The 18,281-nt window shown below is 48.6% G+C and overlaps 1 protein-coding gene across 2 annotated transcripts in view; it reads left to right on the forward strand.

The window, feature by feature from the left end:
- The window catches only part of TMEM255A (transmembrane protein 255A), a 50,008-nt gene that overhangs the window by 19,125 nt on the left and 12,602 nt on the right, over positions 1-18,281 (forward strand). Inside the window, exons 4-8 of one of the 2 annotated variants that reach the window (XM_059386233.1) lie at positions 67-156; positions 5,215-5,283; positions 6,450-6,521; positions 6,916-7,004; positions 14,926-15,088. In XM_059386233.1, coding sequence (XP_059242216.1) covers positions 67-156; positions 5,215-5,283; positions 6,450-6,521; positions 6,916-7,004; positions 14,926-15,088 — 483 coding nt within the window. The remainder of the gene's footprint in view (positions 1-66; positions 157-5,214; positions 5,284-6,449; positions 6,522-6,915; positions 7,005-14,925; positions 15,089-18,281) is intronic. The other variant, XM_059386234.1, reaches the window with a different exon arrangement.

The raw sequence follows: 18,281 nt of genomic DNA on the forward strand, positions 1-18,281 counted from the left end.
CCCCTCCCCCCGCCGCGGCGGGGGGGGGCCGGGGGGGGGGGTTTTCCCCCCCCCCCCCCCCCGCAGCTGGTGGCTTCTATCGTCTTTATCAGCTTCGGTGTGATTGCGGCCTTTTGTTGTGCCATCGTCGACGGGGTCTTCGCTGCCAGACACATTGTGAGTACTTTCAGCCCTGGGTCAGAGGAAGCGTGCCATAGAGCAAGACTTCACTGAACGTGTGCGGGGTGTGTGTGCTAAGGGCTGTGCCGGGTCCAGAGGAGGGGGAAAATGGGATCCCTGTCTCAAGTCGCTGAGCGTCAAGCTGAGGATGCCGCTCAACCCCCAGTCATCTAGAGAACTGGGGCGAAGCTGGGGGTATGAACTCTAAGTGCCAGAGCCATTTCTCTTGGACTCCAGTAGCCAGGACAGGCTTCCCTGAATCACCTTTGACATGAAAGTGTGATTTGGAAAGGCAGAGGCAAGGGCACTGAGGCCGGGGAACGGCTTAGAAGGGATGCTGGGGGCAAAGAGGTAGGGAGAAGCGGGAAGGCGTATGAGTTCTGAGCGCCTTGGAGGTTTCAGTAGCAGCAGGAACAGACCCTGAGCACAGAGTCACCTCTTCCCAGATTCCTGAACGTTGCTGTCCCTATAACAGGGGTTGGTGTTTAGTGATGTGACTGTGGTCCAGAGAAAACCCTAGGGCTAGAAGCTTCCACTCAGAGCCCAGTCCTGGAGTTGAGGGCCAAATCCTCAAAGCTATGCCTTGAGAAAGGCCATTTGACTCCTGAAACCCAAACTCGGGCTCTTCTCTGAGGAAGCCTGGGGTACAGGGCATTCCTAGTGGCTCTCCACAGGGGCCCTTGCCCCTCTTTTCGTACTTGCCATTCCACACTATTCCAGACTATTCTGCCTTCTGGCTGACTTCTCCATTGGGCACAATGGGCACAGTGCTTATGACCCATGGTACTTCCAGGGTTTCATATAAATATTATCATTTCTTTTCAAATCAGTAGAAAAGGGATGAGTTTTTAGGTCAAGGAGAAGTTTTCACGTATAAATATATTTGTCTTTATACCAAAGCAGTCATTAGATATAATTAAAATAAAGAAAATAGAATTTTCACTATCTTTTAATGGAGAGAGGGGCCCACAAAAGCAAAAGTGCCTACGTCCCAGGGCAGTCATAGCATAGCCCTGATCGCTCACAAACCAAAATCAAACGCAAGCCACGGCAACTTACTGGGCCCCCATGACAGACACAGATACTCCTGTTCAGAAAATGAAAACATCTCGTGAGCTAGTTGGAAATGTTTTGTTTTCCGAAACAGCCAATTTAGATCAAACCTATATTACCCGAAGCTTCTCTGGATTAATGATATTGGCAAATAGTGCCGGTCGTCCTGAGGCAGTGGCCTGAGTATGGTCGTATGAACGTCTGGCCGTCCTTGGCCAGGATTAGAGGAACTCATGCGGTCAGTGCTGTCCCACAAAGAGTTTCTGAACTGGTGACTCAGGAGGTCATTTCTGGGCAGGGGGCAGAGTCAGGGGTGGGAGAGAGAGGCTCTTGGCCCAGTTTTCTTTTCGGGGTCAAGAATTTAAATGTAGGCCCTGATATCAGACCCAATCCTTCTGATCTTAGCGGAGGGCAGCCATCTTCTTCGTCTTTTTCTTCTTAGAAAGAAGAAAAATGACATGTGGGGAACTTGTGACATCCACAAGCCTACCACCTTCACATAACAAGTCTTAGCATTTCTGCATCTTACCCTCTGAGTACACACCTATTCGTTTAGTGAGCTTACAGCCAATCCCAGCGTGGGTGCTATGTTGCATTCAACAGGAGCCATTTTCGTAACAATAATGCCTTGTTTTTGTGGAGCGCATTTAGCTTTTCAGTGTGCCTTCCCATCTATTATCTCATTTGAGACCCACAGCAATCCTGTGAGATATGTAGGGCAGACATTATTATCCCCATTGATAAGAAGTATTCACTCCGAGGCAGTCTCCATGGTAACAGAGGCCTAGTGGCCAAGAAGCCTGTAGTAGATTTTGACGGCATCATGCGCTAAAATGGCTTCCTCCTTTTCCCTCCTCCTCCCACTCCTGATGTGTATTTTTTTAAACAGCTTTATTGGGTCGCCTGGGTGGCTCAGACAGTTAGGCATCTGCCTTCAGCTCAGGTCATGATCCCAGGGTCCTGGGATCGAGCCCCACTCAGCGGGGTGCCTGCTTCTCCTTCTCCCTCTGACTGCTGCTCTTCTGGCTTGTGCTCTCTATCTCCCTGTCAAATAAATAAAATCTTAAAAAAAATAATAAACAGCTTTATCGAGATATAGTTCACATCCCATATAATTTGCTCATTTAAAGTGTACAATTCAACAGGTTTCAGTATCTTCACTGTTACAAGCAAACCATCACCACATCAATTTTAGGTTTTCAACACCCCGTAGTCTGGGCTCTCACCTCCCTATGCCCCATTCCCCTCATCCCTACGCAACCACTAGGCTACTGTTTCTTCTCTATAGATTTCCCTACATTTAATTAGCCTTTCATATTAATGGAATCATACATATTATGGTCTTTTGTGACCTGACTTCTTTTCATGGAGTGTGATATTCTTGGGGCTCATCGCACTGCGCCATGTGATTCATTTCTTTTTATGGCTGGGTAATATTCCACTGTATGGATATACCACACTTGGTTTGTCCATTCACTGGTGGACATTTAGGTTGTTTCTGACTTGTGGCTTTTACCAATAGTGCTGCTGTAAGCATTCATGTACTGTGTGGTCTCATGTTTTCATTTTCCTTGGGTATATGCCTGGGAATGGAATTGCTGGGTCATAGGGTAACTATGTTTACCCTTTTGAGGACCTACCAGACAGTTTTCCAAAATAGCCACACCATTTTGCATTCCTGCCAGAAGCGTATGTACAAGAGTTCCAATTTCTGCTCATCCTTGCCAACTCTTACTATCTGACTGTTTAATTCTAGCCATCCTGGTGGGAAGGACGTGGTACCTCCTTGTGGTTTTGACTCGCATGTCCTTGATCCTCCTCATGTATTTTTGATCACTGGCCTCCGTCCGAGGCAATGGGGAAAATTCCAGTTATATTTACTGGAAGTTTCCTCTAATGACCGCCTACCTGTCTCTGACTCCAGGCCCTCAGTACTTTCTAGAGTTAGTGGCCTGCAGTAGGGCTTTGGACTCAGAGATTTGGGGTAAGGCTGGATGAACCTTCCTGCTTATGCTGTATCTGTCCTTTGATATCTGCCAGTCCTCACGGACACCCAGGGAGTTTTGAGGAAGAAGGTTTTGATTGACAGATGGTGATATCTATTGGCCAGTTTAATGAAAGGCACTTTTGGACCCTAGCACTGCTTGGGTGGGCTAAAGCCAGCCTTTTCTTTTTCTTTTTCTTTTTTTTTTTTAATAAATAATGTATTTTTTTAAAGATTTTATTTTAAAGTAATCTCTACATCCAACATAGGGCTCGAACTTACAACCCGAGTTCAAGAGTTGCATGCTCTGGCTGCTGTGATGGCCAAGGCGCCCCTAAGCCAGCTTTTTCAGTTGTTGGAGTCCTTCAGTGCCATCTTGCCCTGTTCTTTGGCTTGGGGGGGGGGGCGTGTGCATTTCCTCTCAAGACCTACCCTTCTTACACACCCCTCTAAATGTGTCTTGTTCCTTCTCTCTTTCCCGTCTCCTATTTTCCTTCCCTTGCCCTCCCGATAACACGGCCATTAGCCAGCTGGGAAAGTTACTTTACCTTTTTGTGTCACAGTAACCTCCCTCTCAGGCTTCGTCTGAGTGCCAAACGAAACGATGGGTGGGAACCGCCCTGAGGGGGCCTGGCACAGAGTAGCTACTCACTATTGCTCATGAAGCAATTTTCATTTCTGTCTCTTCACTCAGGGATTGGTAGCCCTTCAGATTAAAAAGGTTGCCGAGCCTGAGCTGAGTGACTTTTTCCTACCTCCCGATGGGGGTCCCAGTGCGGCACGTGGGCAACCATCATGTGTGAACGTGTCTGTCTTCATTTAGTTGGTGGCTGAACACTTTCTGCAGAACCGGAAGGTCAGGAGGGCTGTGACCAGCACATCAAGCTTCCCCTTTCTCAAGATAATAAGGGCCTCTGCTACTTCCCAAGCATGGAAAATAAACCTTGCTGTGTACGAGCACGAGAACCTTCATTCCTTTCCAGCCTGACTCCAGCCTAAACCAACGCTGGACAGACAGGAGGGTTCACGTAGAAGCTGCTGATGGAAAGTCCTGGGTCCTCGGTGGGGCTGCAGGCTGGGAGGCTGGGAGGCTGGGAGGCTGGAGGTCCTGGGGTACCAGGAACAGGAGATGGCAAATCATGTGTGGGGAAAAGCAACCGCCAGGGTTATTAAAATTGGTGAGAGAAGTGGGGACAGGAGGGAGGGTGCTTTGGCCAAACTCTACAGGTCACTTTGCAGAAACTGCTTGTCCCATCCTAGCCTGCTTGTGGCCAAAGCCCCCTACCCCTTGGGGGATGTTTAGCATCACCCCAAAAGTGAACAGCATCCCCTGCCTGCAAGTTCCCAGGCAGCGCTGGATCGTGTCTATCTGATCAACCCCAACCCCCATGCCGGAGAGCTCCCTCACCAGGAAGCTGGCCAAGCCAGGAGTCAACTGTCCTTGAGCCCCATGTCAGTCTTCTGGGCTTTCGCGGTATTTTCAGAGGTCACAGTCTTCATCTAATCTGTGTAGTTGAGTGAATGGCTCATAGTTCAGCTGAGTTAGAATCTACAGCAGTCTCAGCAGCTGCTCAGCCCCCTGGGGCTTGCTTCCTGAGCTCAGGTGATAATGAGACCTCATCTTAGGAGCCGGGCTCCCTCCTTTTGGGAATACCATGTTGCAGGAGTGCTGCATCTTGTTCCCTGGGGACTCTGGGCAGGAAGATGGAGACTAGAAATAAAAGAAAACCAGAGAGAAAATTTCAAGGAACTGATTTCTCACTCAATTTCCTAACTTCTCATTAACCAAGTGGCCCGGTGGAAAGCAGTTACGAGAACATTTGTCTCTAATCCTCAGATTTTTGGGCTCCATAGATGAGCCGCTCAGAAACTAACCCAACCCGGTGCCTGCTCGTGTGCGTGTGCATGTGTGCGTGCACGCGCGTGTGCGCATTTTCAGATGTTTTATTACCAGTCAGAGCACTTGCTGCTTTGTTTTCCAAAACCCAAACTCTTTGGTTTGCTGTTTCCCTTTCCAGGATCTGAAACCACTCTACGCTAACCGGTGCCACTATGTCCCCAAGACATCCCAGAAGGAGGCTGAGGAGGTGAGCCCGAATGAGGCTGCGTGCCTTACCTTTTGGGAGGGTCTTCTGTTCTGCTGGAACCCCCCTTTCTTTTACTCCTTTTCACAGGCCTAAGGCTTGCCACTAGGTGTCTGTAGTTGATTTGCTCAGTGGGTCAGAGCACAAGTGCTAATGAGGCCACGGTCATAGGTTGGAGCCTCCTGAGACCTAATCAGATTTACTTTGCTTTGTGGCCACAGGCTGCCCCCGTGACCCCAGCAGGCAGCTTCTCAGTGTGTGGCTTCCATCCCAAGAGGGACAGCTGAGTTCAGGCCCCAAGGCAGGCCCCACCCCCGGCTCTGCAGATGATGGTTTTGTCGCTTGGATTAGGTGGCCAGCTGGAAGAAAAGCAGGAGCCCCACCAAAGCCCAGCGTCTGGACTAGGGAGGCAGAGCCTGAGTGCCACACACAAGACAAGTCAGGAAGCCAAATGAGGGCCATTGAGAAGTCTGGGTCACTTTGCATGGCAACTTCTCCCTTCTTCCATGCCTCACGCAGAACCAGAGGCAGTGGGCAGTGAGGGGAAGCTCAGCTCCGGGTCATTTTCAGAAAGTGACCCAACCCACTGCCTGCTCAGAGAACACATAATAATTGCCCCCCAACCCAGAGAGCCCTCAAACATGAAACTGCCATTCGACATAAAGTACTGTCTGAATGGAGCCCAAGGAATGGTGCCCTCCTCCCAAGGCACCAGGGCAAATACTTCTCTTATGGCAATGCCTTTCACCTGCTCCTCCCCGGCCCTTCCCCCCCGCCATTGCAAATTCACCGTTTTTTCTAACTATCCTAGGGTTCGAAGGGAGGAGTAGAAAGGCGCGTGTGCTGACAGCTTACCAAAAAGGCAGTGAGCATTTACATGAAGGACCAGATATTTAAAAAAAAAAAAAAAAAAAGTGTCCGCTTACAAGCACTTCATTGTATCCATATGGGGAAGGGAGTCTGGAAAGGTTCTTGAAAGATGGTAAATGGAAAAACTGATCTTTTAAATTGTTTGCAAACTCGAGATGTGTAAAAATGTCATTGATGTTCTCTCGATTTCGTGCTGATTGCTTTCTTATGTTAACTTGGTGACTGTGAAAATATTAATAATGACTTCCATAGGTTTGCTTGTAACCCTGCTCCCCCTAATCCTATTTTTCCTATATAAGGTCATAAGTTCCTCAACCAAAAATTCTCCTTCCGCGAGGGTTATGAGGAACCTTACCCAGGCAGCTAGAGAGGTACTATTGTACTTCAGCCTGCATGTGCTCCCCTTCTCCCCGCCCCCATCCCCTGGCTCCCGGTCCCCACCTGTCCTGTTTCCTACTGTCATTTGTTCTTCCATCTGTCCTTCCATCCACCCTTCCTTCCTCTGCATCTCTGACCTTAGGGATGGGGCACTGAGGGCGGTGGCCGGGGTTGGAATCGACCCCGGCTCCTCGGTGGCTTGTCTCAGGCGCAAGTTCAGACAGCCCAGGGCCCAGCCCCATCCCCCTCCCGAGCGGGGGTGTTCATCGGACAGCTGTCCATACCGTCCTTGCCGTCTCCATCAGTCACTAACTCATATTTCCAGTCCCGGAGGGTCATGTCCTCATCCCCGCCAGCCCGCCCCCTCACTGTTGTGTGTGCCCTCAGGTGAACTGCCCTCACCTCAGCCGAGGATTCTGCACGCCTCGTATCCGGGGCAACACCTGCTTCTGCTGCGACCTCTACAACTGTGGCAAGTACGTACTGGGCGGCCAGGCTCCAGGAATGACAGTCTGACCCCAGTGGGGACTCTAAGGGGCAGGGAGGCAGAGGGGGTCCGGGCTGACAGAGTGCAAGGGCACGCCGCTGTCCAGATCAGAGAAATGCAAGATGTTGATCTGTCAACAGATTTCGGCTAATAAGCGTTACTTGCCTCCCCTGTGCCAGGCGCCGTGCAAAGTGCTTTGGAATATTTGATCTCATTTAGTCCTGATGCATGTAGGATGATCTCTGATGCATGTAGGATGATCATCTCCATTTTACAGATGTGGGGAGTGAGGAGTGAGGCTCAGAGGAAGCAGACACCTGGCCCAAGGTCACACAGAACTCGAAATGGTTCAAATCCAGTTCTGTCTTAACTCCAAGTTCAACAGCCCTCAACAAAGAGTTACTGAGCGCCTTCTCTGGGGCTGGCCCTATTCTAGCCCCTGCTGATTCAGTAGCAAACAGAATAAAAGTCCTTACCCTGATGAAGCTGATATTTTACTAGGGAAGACAGCCGATAGCATGTGAATATATATGTCAAGGGTTGATCAGGGGTCTGAGAAAAAAATGAGCCAGGGGTGGTAGATAGATAGTGACAAGGTGACGAACCTGTGTGCTATGTGAGACAGAGTAGCCAGGGAAGGTCTCTTTGAGAAGGGGACATTTGTGCAGACACCTGAAGGAAGGCAGAGGGCAACCCAAGTAGATACCTGAGGAAAGAGTATTTCAAACAGCAGGAACAGCAAGTGCAAAGGCCCTGTGGCAGGAGCAGACTCGGTGCTAATCTTGTCACAACCACCCTGGCCTCTGCCCTCTAATTGCAAAAACATCACTTATTCCTTCTTTCAAAACACATTTAGGGGGTAGGAATACAGAGTCTACCACTGAGGAGCTCACAGACTAGTGGGGATGTGTGGACGACTGATTACATATGCCAGAGTGTGACAAGTAGAGTGGGGATTAGTAGGCACATTGGGGACCCTGGTTACCCAAATGACTGAACTCAGAGTTGCTGGGGGATAGTGTCAAGGAGGAGGTGATGTGGGCACTGAAGTTTAAAGGATGAGTAGGGAGTTAGGAAACAAACCAAAACGGGGTAGAGGTGGGGAGGGCATTCCCAGCAGTTGTGACCCCCTGTTTGGCAGGGGTAGGAAGCGACCACAGAGAGCTCACAGGCCATGGGAGTGACTTTGGACTCGACCCTGTAAGCAATTTAGACTCAACGCCAGACCCCATAAGCCACCAAATGCTAGAATGTGGAATATGGGGCTCTGAGGGCCTGGAGAGGGAAGAGAGGAAGGGAGTTGGCAGAGGGGGCCTGGCTGGAGCTAGATCCAGAAGGATCAGATAGATGCAGCCCCCTCCTCACTCCCACTCCCTCCTCTGGGTATTGGCGGGGGCGGGGGTGTCACTCTGGTTTGAGAATCAAGACCTGGCCGACTAGAGGCACGGAGGAGACATGCGGGACTCACACAAGCCCTCTCCCCCCTTCCCGTGTACGAGCCTCATTTCGTTAAAAGGTTTGGCGGGTGGAGGAAGAGAAACTTAAAGACTCAAATGAGGTTTGGGGATTATCTGGGAGGTTCAATTATTCATGTTGTAATAATAACTAACACTTGCAAAGGACTTCCGTCCCTCGCAGCGGTGATGGAGAGGCTGGCTATAATTGTACTTCCTGAGCTCATCCTTCCAAAAATGATCAAAGGAATGTAAAATAGGTCCCACGGGAATTGGGGTTATTTTGCTATCTTTCCTTTTCCTCCCCTTGCCTCCCTTGCCCCACTGCTGTCCTTCTCTCCCCTTCTTCCCTCTCTCTCACGGTCTCCCTGCTCCCCCCACTCTGGTCCGCTCCCCCTCTTTTCCCACTTCCTGGTTGGGGTTGGTGGGGGGGCGGGGCGGGGCAGGGTTTGGGAGCTGGCCAGCACCACAGGTCTGAGACGGAAAGAGGGGAGGCCAGCTCGGGGAGGGCTGCAAAGTGATTCCTTGCGCACACACCTTTCTCTTTGCAATTAGGTGTGTTGCTGGAAAAGGTTTGCACAAACTAAACCCTACTTTAAATTACATTTAACTGAGTCCTCAGGTGAAATTTTTTTTCCGAAAGTGGAACCCCTGTATATCTTCCTGTCAATCTGAGCTTGATAATAACTGACTTTCTTACTTTCTTAGAGCAACGTAGGCCAGGATGGTCTTTAAATTCTCTCAAGGAATTTTATGAGGAGCGGTGCTAAACTCTGGGCTGTCTAGAGGCAGGGAACATGACTTCATCTTATCTATACCCCCAGGCCCCAGCACGGGACCAGGCATTAGTAAAGACCTAATGAAACAGGAGTGACATTTTTGGGAAAGTACCAAAAAGAAGAACACCTTCCTTACTAGTAAAATAAAATATTGGCCTAGGCAACTAAGAGCGGTTAAGGGATATTGTCCCTAAAGATCTTCAAGCCTGGAAATGGTTTTTACCTACCTGATGCCCGGAGACCAGCCCCAGGCATCAGTCAAGGCCCTGTCGGCAGTGCTGAGTTTCCAAAGGCAAAGCCACTAGGAAAAGACTTCCTGAACCTTCCATCGGGAAACAGTCTCAGTGGGGTCATAAACTAGGAAACAGTCTCAGTGGGGTCATAAACTAGGGCCACGAGATTTGAAGAGGCAACGATCCTACAATAGAGGGGAAAGTTTTTCCTTGTCCATAGGCTTTTTCCAGTCAGTGCCAAAGAGACCTGAACTCCAGGCCTAAATATAGCTAACAACAAGCATTCTGAGAGATGTGGGGACTTTAATTTTGCCGAGTGTGTATTTGTTTTCCTCACGCGAAACCTATTTTTAATCAATTGCCAGCTCCTCCAGTCCATTTCCTGGAAAGGAGGCCAAGAAAGAAAGAAAAAAAAAAAGTGGGAACAAAAACATCAGGCAGTCATTTGTATAGTGCTATGGAAACAGAGTTTCTACTGTCCCCTCAAACCCACAGACCTTCTCTGACGTCAAGGCAGTGAGGTTTTAATACCAAACATAGATTATTCCATTTAGCCTTGTGCAGGAAGGTGGCTTTCTCTAGGACGCAGCTCCTCAAAGCCCTTCGCTCAGCTTCCGAGAGGTCAGGTCAATATCACTGGTTGCCAATGCGTCACCTAAAGGAAATGGAGGTATACGGGGTAATCTGTCAGCTGTCTCCACTGGTAATAAAACAGAAAGAGATAGCTTACTTTCATTCATTCCTCCCTTCAACAAACTTTTACAGAGCTCCTAAAATATGTGCCAGGGACTGTTTGAGAAGAATAGGTATGGAGAAAGCATAATTTGACCCTTTTGGAACTCAGTTTACCAGTGGGGGTTGTGGGGAGGGCAGCTTAGTCCCGCATGCAGATTCCCAGGGTTCCAGGTCCCTATGGAAGGGTAAAAGGATGTCCTGCTGCCTTATCCAAGGTCTATTGCCTCCTCCTTTGTTAAATGATGACTGAAACACAGAGAGGTTATCTGTTTCTCCACGCGCACCCAGCAAGTTGAGAGCAAGAGGGTGAAAGCCTATATTGGGCAATCAAACTCATGATCAATGCCGCCATCAGTCTTTGAACTCAGTTACTCATTCACCAGGTGTTTATTGATGACTTAGAATGTTTCCACTACTGTGCTAGGCAGTGAGGGAGACGCAACAGAAGTGTAAGAGAAGACCGTCACCCTCGAGAGGTTACAATTTAGGTGGAGATGTTATGTCCAACTTGACTGTAACCTCTGCACCCAGCCTAGCTCTTGGCACTGAATGGGCCCTCAATAAACATTGGATTCAATGACTAACTGAATTACTGTCATTTGCGAAGTGCCAGACTGAGAGGAACGTGCTGTCTGAGGCTGTGGGAGTCCAGGGAAAAAGCCAATGAATGGGGCACTGGAGTCCTTGTAGAAGACACTAGAGAGATGGTATGGAATCTTCGAGTAGTGGGAGAGGTTAGGATAGGCAGAGAACAGAAGGCAGCACCCTCCATGCAGGGACAGAAATCTGAGCATAGGTTTGGAGTAAGTAGCCAGCATGGCCAGGCTGGGGCTCCTGGGGGCTCAGGCTAGCTGGAGGGTGGACTCCCTTCTAGAGTCAGATTATGGCAGCCTGAGGAATTGGAACTCTTTATCAGGAAGGTAATGAATGGAGAGCCACAGAGGATTTTGATTAAACGAATGATTTAGTTTTCAAAATGTTCAAAGAAGCTTAATCGGGCAGTGGTAGGGTCTGGTGAGAGGGCCTTACAGTCTAGAGACTGAACCAAGTGGAATCCGGAATCTCACAGAGAAACAAACCACATTCATTTGCTAAACCCTGAACCAGATCTAAGCATTAATGTTCTTTCGCTTCATGGTTAAGTAAAAAATACTTCAATAGCTGCTGAACCTGCTCAAATTGCAACCAAACATATAGTATCTAAAATTATTAAATATTTTTAAACAAACCACTAACCTATCACGGTGGTGTGGTCTGTGCCTTTCAAGTGTCAATGCTTCTAAGAACAAGAGTCTAAGGTTCATTGCCAGAGGCTGGCTCTTAGAAGGGGGGGGGGAACAGCTACATATTTTGCCGGGGGCTCTTATTAGGTGCTGGAGTGGTGCTTTCGTGCATTCTCTCATTAAATCCCCCAAGCTCGGAGAGGTTAAGAAAGTTGCTGAGGGTCAGACAATAAACGACAAGAGCTGGGATCCAAACGTGGTCCCACTCTAGAGCCTTCTGTGCAGTACTGCCTGTCTGTGTGTACTCCCAGCCTGCCCTTTGTGTGTTAGGAAGTAGACAAAGATAACCTGGGGGAAGTCAGAAGCTGACTCTTCAGCCTCTCCTGGGCCCCGACAACCCCACACTCTTACCCACTGGCCTGCCTTTCGGCAGTCCTGTATGTGCCTCTTTTTGGCAGTAAGCTATCTTTCTTTTCACTGCATAAATCTATTAATAAGTGATACTCTTGAGAGTAATGCCTTAAAATCCCAATAAATACGGGATATGTTCATATTTTATATCAGAAGCAAGAGTTTTTCAAGAAGATAATGAAATAGGTCTTCTTTCCAATGTTATGGCTTGTGGTTTTGTATTAGGTTCAATGAAAAAGAAAAGATACGTGCAAGTAATATCCAAAAAACGTAGCATGAAATATAAATCTGATTTGCTTGATTGTAATTCATAATGATAGAGTAACAGAATTCCACAGTGTTCTGTGTCAGTGGCACTCAGTTTTGATTTTGAGAGGCAACAAAATGTCATGGTTAAGTACAAACTCAAGGCCAGAGTGTCCGAGTTCAAATCTCACCTCTACCTCTTAATTTCTGTCTCTGCCTTGATTTTTCTCATCTGTATGTAACAGGGATAAAACATAGCCCCTACCACATAGAGTTACTATAGAGATTGACTGAGTTAGTGTTTGCAAACTGCTTAGAGTAGAACCAGGTAATAGTAAGGACTATAGCACTTTTTGATATTATAATTGCATTATTCTTCAGAATTGTAGATTTGATCGACATCTCTGATGATAGCTAGATATATGTATTCTTATTTGATACTCTCAAAAACAAAATATCCTACCTGCCACGAGTAATAATCACTTTGGAGTTACTGTGTTCATGGATGTACACAGGGAGTCACAGGTCTTTAAGCTTCAGGTAATAAGATTTCTGTGTATCTCTTCCTGCTTATGGGTGGGTTCCAGCTTTGCCCTTGAACATACTGAAATCCAGTTCAAATTCTGATGAATGAAGACACCTTTAAAATCTTACTATAGAAGCTTACGATTTAAAACAGTGGGTTTCAGGGCACCTGGCAGGCTCTTGTCCGGGGAAGTGTGTGGCTCTTGTTCTCTGGGTTGAGAGTTGGAACCCAGGTAGGGAGTAGAGTTTCCTTAAAACAAAACAAAACAAAAAAAACAAAACAAAAAAACCAAAACAAAAAAAAACAAAACAGTGGGTTTCAAACATCAGTGAGCTCGTTAACACAGATCCCTGAGACTCACCCTAAGACATTCTGCCCAATTCTGTGGGACTGGAGCCAGGCCTGGGAATCTGCATGTTGAAGCATCTCTTTCTCCAAGACATATGCGCGCACAGACACACAAATAATGCACTGACACACACAGGCAGGCGCGCGCGCACACACACACACACATAAACGCAGATGGTTCTGATGCAGTCTGTCCTGTAACCGCGCAGATGGCAAGTCCTCAGAAAAAACACTGAAAACACTGATAGTAAAGAATCCTAAGATAAAATCATCTGTGATGCTGAAAAGTCTTTTCTGGCATGAACAATCCCTCCCTTTGGAGGTTAACCTTCAATTTTTTTAAGAGGCACAATACTGGAGATTCGTTAACGATTCCCAGGCCAAGTTGTAAGCTAGTTTGCAACATCCAAGAAGACAGGAACTTTCAGTGAATCAGCTCAGCAAGTGTTTATGTAGCCCCAGCTACATGTCAGGAACGTTAGTGAACAAAACCGAGCTAAACAAACCGGGAGTCCCTGCCCTAGAGCTTCCATTCAGGTCCAAGAGATAGACAGGAACGAGTAAGTGCTGGAGACTAGCAATCCAAGGAGGGTAAACCTGTCAGGCAGCTCGGGCTGGGCTGCCGTGGTAAATACCATAGTCGGGGTGGCTTCAACAAGAGACATTCATTTGCTCGGAGTTCTGGAGGTTGCAAGTCTGAGATCAGGGTGCCCACATGGCGGGGCCTGGGGAAGTCTCTCTTCCTGGCTTGCAGACACCTACCTTCCCCATCCCCCATCGTGTCCTCACCTGGCCTTTCCTCGGTGGGTACAGATGGAGAGCTCTTCCTCTCTCTCTTTCTCTCTCTTCCACTTTCTATAAAGCCATCAATCCTATTGGATTAGGGCTCCACCCTTCTGACCTCATTTAACCTCAATTACTTCCTAAAAACCCTGTCTGTGTCGGATTGCAATCCTAGTGGGGGCTAGGGCTTCGACTTGCCAATGTTGGAAGGGGACACAATTCAGTTCACAGCAAGTCACGTAAGAGATGGTGGCCGGGCGGGGAGGACCTGGGGGTGAGATTCAGGTTTTGGGCAGCAGCTTGTCTTCAGTTTTTTCCTGGGACGGTGTTTTTGTATTTGTTGCTGTTTTATTTTGAAAGAGGAAATGGGGAAACCTTTGAAGCCTGAATTCAGATGCCAGCTTTTCTACTTATGACTTGGGCAAGCCCCTAACCTCTCTGTGATTCAGTTTCTTCATCTGGAAAATGGGAATGGTGATAGGACCCACCTCATAGATTAGCGTAAGGATTTGCCGTGCTAATAGAACTTTCTGCAGTGATGGGAATGTCTGCTCCAGTGTGGCTCTTAGGAGTGCAGCTTTTGAGCACTTGAAATGCGGCTGGTGAGCCTGAAAATGGAATTTTTTGTTTTACTTCATTTTAATTAATTTAATTAAATGGTGCCATGAGCAGTAGCTACCATATTCAACAGCACAGATTTCATGAATTCACATACGTAAAATGCTTAGCACTGGGCCTGGCACGGACCAAGTGCCCACATATGCTATCTAAGACTGAGCACTGTAGCCCTTTTTGCTATTATAATTGTATTATTTTTCAAAATCATGGATCCGATTGACATCTGTGATGATAGATATGCATACATGTTTTGTTAGTGATGGTGACATGGGTTTCTCTGGTCAGTAGGAGGTTTTGTTTTGTTTTGTTTTTCATTTATCTTTTGGATAAACAGCAGTCACATTTTATCATAGCGCCTCGCTCCCCCAGCACATTCACGGCTGTGCTGTCCCTCACCAGAGCTCCCCACCTGCTCACCTGTCTTTTTGCTGAGCTGCTTGATAGCCAGAGCCCTGGGGGGGTTGTGTGTGTGTGTGAGAGAGAGAGAGAGAGAGAGAGAGAGAGAGACAGCCTGCTCCCCTGGGACTGACTGGTGTGTGCCTCTCCCCGTCCAGCCGCGTGGAGATCACCGGTGGGTACTACGAGTACATTGACGTCAGCAGCTGCCAAGACATCATTCACCTCTACCATCTGCTCTGGTCTGCCACCATCCTCAACATCGTCGGCCTGTTCCTGGGCATCATCACGGCTGCGGTCCTTGGAGGCTTTAAGGACATGGTAAGGAAGGAAGTGCCTTCCCATTCCAGAGGCCCCTGGTGGGGGCCAAGGTAGATGCTAGGAGGCTGGAGGTGATGGGGAACTCATGTTTTGAAGGGAGGAATCAGAGGCAGTCGCTTTAAGAATATAGACGCCTTCAAACAACTCAAGTTGAAGGAGCCAGGCAATGTCGTTAGAGTGCAAACATTTCTTGTTAACATGAGTTGCCCGTGTTCTTGAGGCACGTTCTGGGGGCGGGGTTGAGGAGCTGGTGGCCTCAATTCTCCCGTTCACGCTGGTTATGTAAACATAGCCTTTCGTGCTGCCCCGCCCCGCCACACACAAATACACACTGTTAGCAGGAAACCTTTCTGGGTAGTTTTTCCCTTAACAGACTGGGGAGAGATGGAAGAAAAGAGGGTTTTTTTGTTTTGTTTTGTTTTGTTTTAGCTCAGGTAAGAGTAATGCTAGTCTCCCCCTCCCCAGGAATTTCACCCTGGAGTTTCTCCAGAAAGATCATGTGTGCCAGCCCTGGGCTAAGCTGCTTGCGCAGTCTTGCCCTCAGCCTCAACCTCCCTGAGTTCCCGATCTTCCCTCTCAACCTCTCGCCATATTTATGCGTGCGTGTGTGTGTGTGTGTGTGTGTGTGCGCGTGCATGCACACGCATACACCATATAAAAGTGTGGGAGGACTCAGCCCCTAGGAAGTAAGTGCCCTATAATAATGGGCTTCTTCCTTCCTTTGCTTTTAAAGCATTTTAAAGCATTTCTTTGCTCATTTAACAAACCTTGACCTCTGATTATGGGGATAATAGCTTTAGTGCTACAGTTGTCAACCTCGCTTCCTGTTAGAATAGAATCCCCTGAGGTGCTTAAAAGAGCCCAGATGCCTGGACCCCTCCTCCAGAGCTTCTAATTTAATGGGTCTAAATTGAGGACCTGTCATCAATATTTTTTTAAAAGTTCCCCCAGGTGGTTCTGTTCTGTAGCCAGGACTGAGCACCACCGCTCTAGAGGGGTCCCACTTGTGTTTAGGGAATTATTTTGTACCTCAAAGAGGTTTTCCTTTGACCCCGGAAATGAGGCAGATAGCCCCTAAGCCCTGGGCTGTTTCTGTCCCATTTTGGGCTCCCTGAGGAATAGGAACCTGAAAGTCAGTTTGTAATTTGACCTTGGACGGTCACCTTGGACGGTCAAAGGCTCAGCAATGGAAAGTGAAAGGCGGGTAAGACAAGGGGAAAGAAAACACTCTAGAGCTGGACCAGGTTGTCAGGAAGTTGAATGTTCCTGCTCCTGACTCCAAGTCAGGAGAATTCCTTCCTTGCTCACATCCAGTCTGTCTGTCTGTCTTTTTTTCCTCTCCCTCTCTCACACACGCATTTCCCCTTTTTTCCCCCACTTTTTATTTTTTTAGGGAGAGAGAGAGAGAGTGGGGGTTGTGGTGGGGAGGAGGGAGAGGGAGACAGAGAATCTCAAGCAGACTCCACGCCCAGCGCAGAGCCCGATGCAGGGCTCGATCTCATGACCCTATCACAACCTGAGCTGAAACCCAGAGACAGGCCCTCAACTGATTGAACCACCCAGGCACCCCTCAGACACACATTTCTCATTCCTACACCCCTCCCCACACCAGGGCAAGCTGAAGCATTAAGGGGTGGGGGACACATCAGCATAGGTGGGACCCTCGGAGGGAGGAGGTCTTGTAGGTCTGGGCCTGAGGGAGCTTTGGGGTGAGAGGGCTTTCAGGAAAGCTGTTTCTGGGTTGAGCAAAGAATACCCCATGTTCTTGGAGACTTTCCCCAAGGGGACAGGTGAAAGCTGAGGTGCCATGTAGAATGTGAGCCAGTCTGGCTGGAGGAGAAGCACTGGGGTTGGCGAGTTGGGGAGATAGGACAGCGTGATGGGTGTTAAGGGTTCTCTGGAAGGTTCCTAGTGCTTTCAGACCTGGGCAGCTGAGCTGCCCTGAGGCTCAAATGCAGTGGGTGGCGGCTACTCAGCAGCCTCCATGGGGCTCCTGCAAGGAATCGGTTGACCTTCAATGTACAGATTTATTTCTGGAATCTTCATTTCACTGTGACTTTTGATCTTTAGGGGGAAAAGGGATTTGTTGAGGGTCTGTCCTGAGAGGTAGCAGTGATGGTCCTTTACTCGATACAAAGAGTTTTTGCACAATTACTTTCTTCACTTCTCCTCACTCTTACTACCTGATGAGGTAAGTATTTAACAGATGAGGAAATGGGCCAACAGAGGTCAAGTGACTTACCCAGAACTAAACAGCAGAGCTGGGAATGGAGCCCAGCTTTGTCCAATGCCAGAGCCTTTGCTTTTTCTACTGTACCCCAGCTGCCCAGGCCAACGTTTGGACATCCCTTTCCGGTTCTACAAGTGCTTTAACACACATTACCTCCTTTGTTTAGCTGCTTTAATTTAGAACAGTTGAAAGCGAGTTGTTTCCAGCTGTCCGGAGCTTCCTTAGGAGGGAAGGGGGCGGAGGGCCAGGGAAGTACAAATATCGGGCCTGGGAACTTGGTCAAGGACCAGTGGGGAAAACCAAAGACCAGAGCAAAGATCAGGGGCAAAGAATTCAATTCCTGAGATGGGAGAGGGCTCAATCAAACGAAGGGCTCCTTCTTGGGAGTGAAAGATGGGGGCCAAGACAGAGCCCTTCGTTCGATGGCTTTACTAAAATGAGACGTGGTGTAGGCCATCCTGGCACATCAACCAGGTGAGCCTAACTACAGTCCTTGGCCTGGGTCCAAACACGGTTGGGGACTTGCGGTGTGCCTCCCCACTGAGCAGCAGGCCCAGGGATCTGCAGGGAGGCCCACTGGGGGCTGGCGGGTGAGAGCCATTCCTAGGGAGTGAGGACCGGAGCCAAGGGCTGGGAGCTGGCAGCTGTCAGGAGGATCAGCTAGGAGCTGCCGCTTCCAGAATGTGCCCTCCTGCGAGGGACGCAGATGGATGTCCTCATTCCCTTACCAGAGGAGGCTTGGGGAAGAGGATCTTTGAGAAATATTTGATGAAGTGTCTTTTGACCCAAGATAGAAGTTGAGATGGGTCTTTAAAAGGTGACTGTATCTTGCCGTTTTCTCCTCATCGGTGTCTCTGATTTGGAGGAAAGTGGGAGGCATAAAAGTGGCACGCTTTGCAAAGTCCACAATGTCTCGTCCAGGCAAGACCGCGTTCACCATTTCCTGGGCCGCCTCGTAACCTC

The sequence above is a fragment of the Mustela nigripes genome, chromosome X, assembly GCF_022355385.1.
Source record: "Mustela nigripes isolate SB6536 chromosome X, MUSNIG.SB6536, whole genome shotgun sequence".
In the NCBI taxonomy this organism is placed as follows: domain Eukaryota; kingdom Metazoa; phylum Chordata; class Mammalia; order Carnivora; family Mustelidae; genus Mustela; species Mustela nigripes.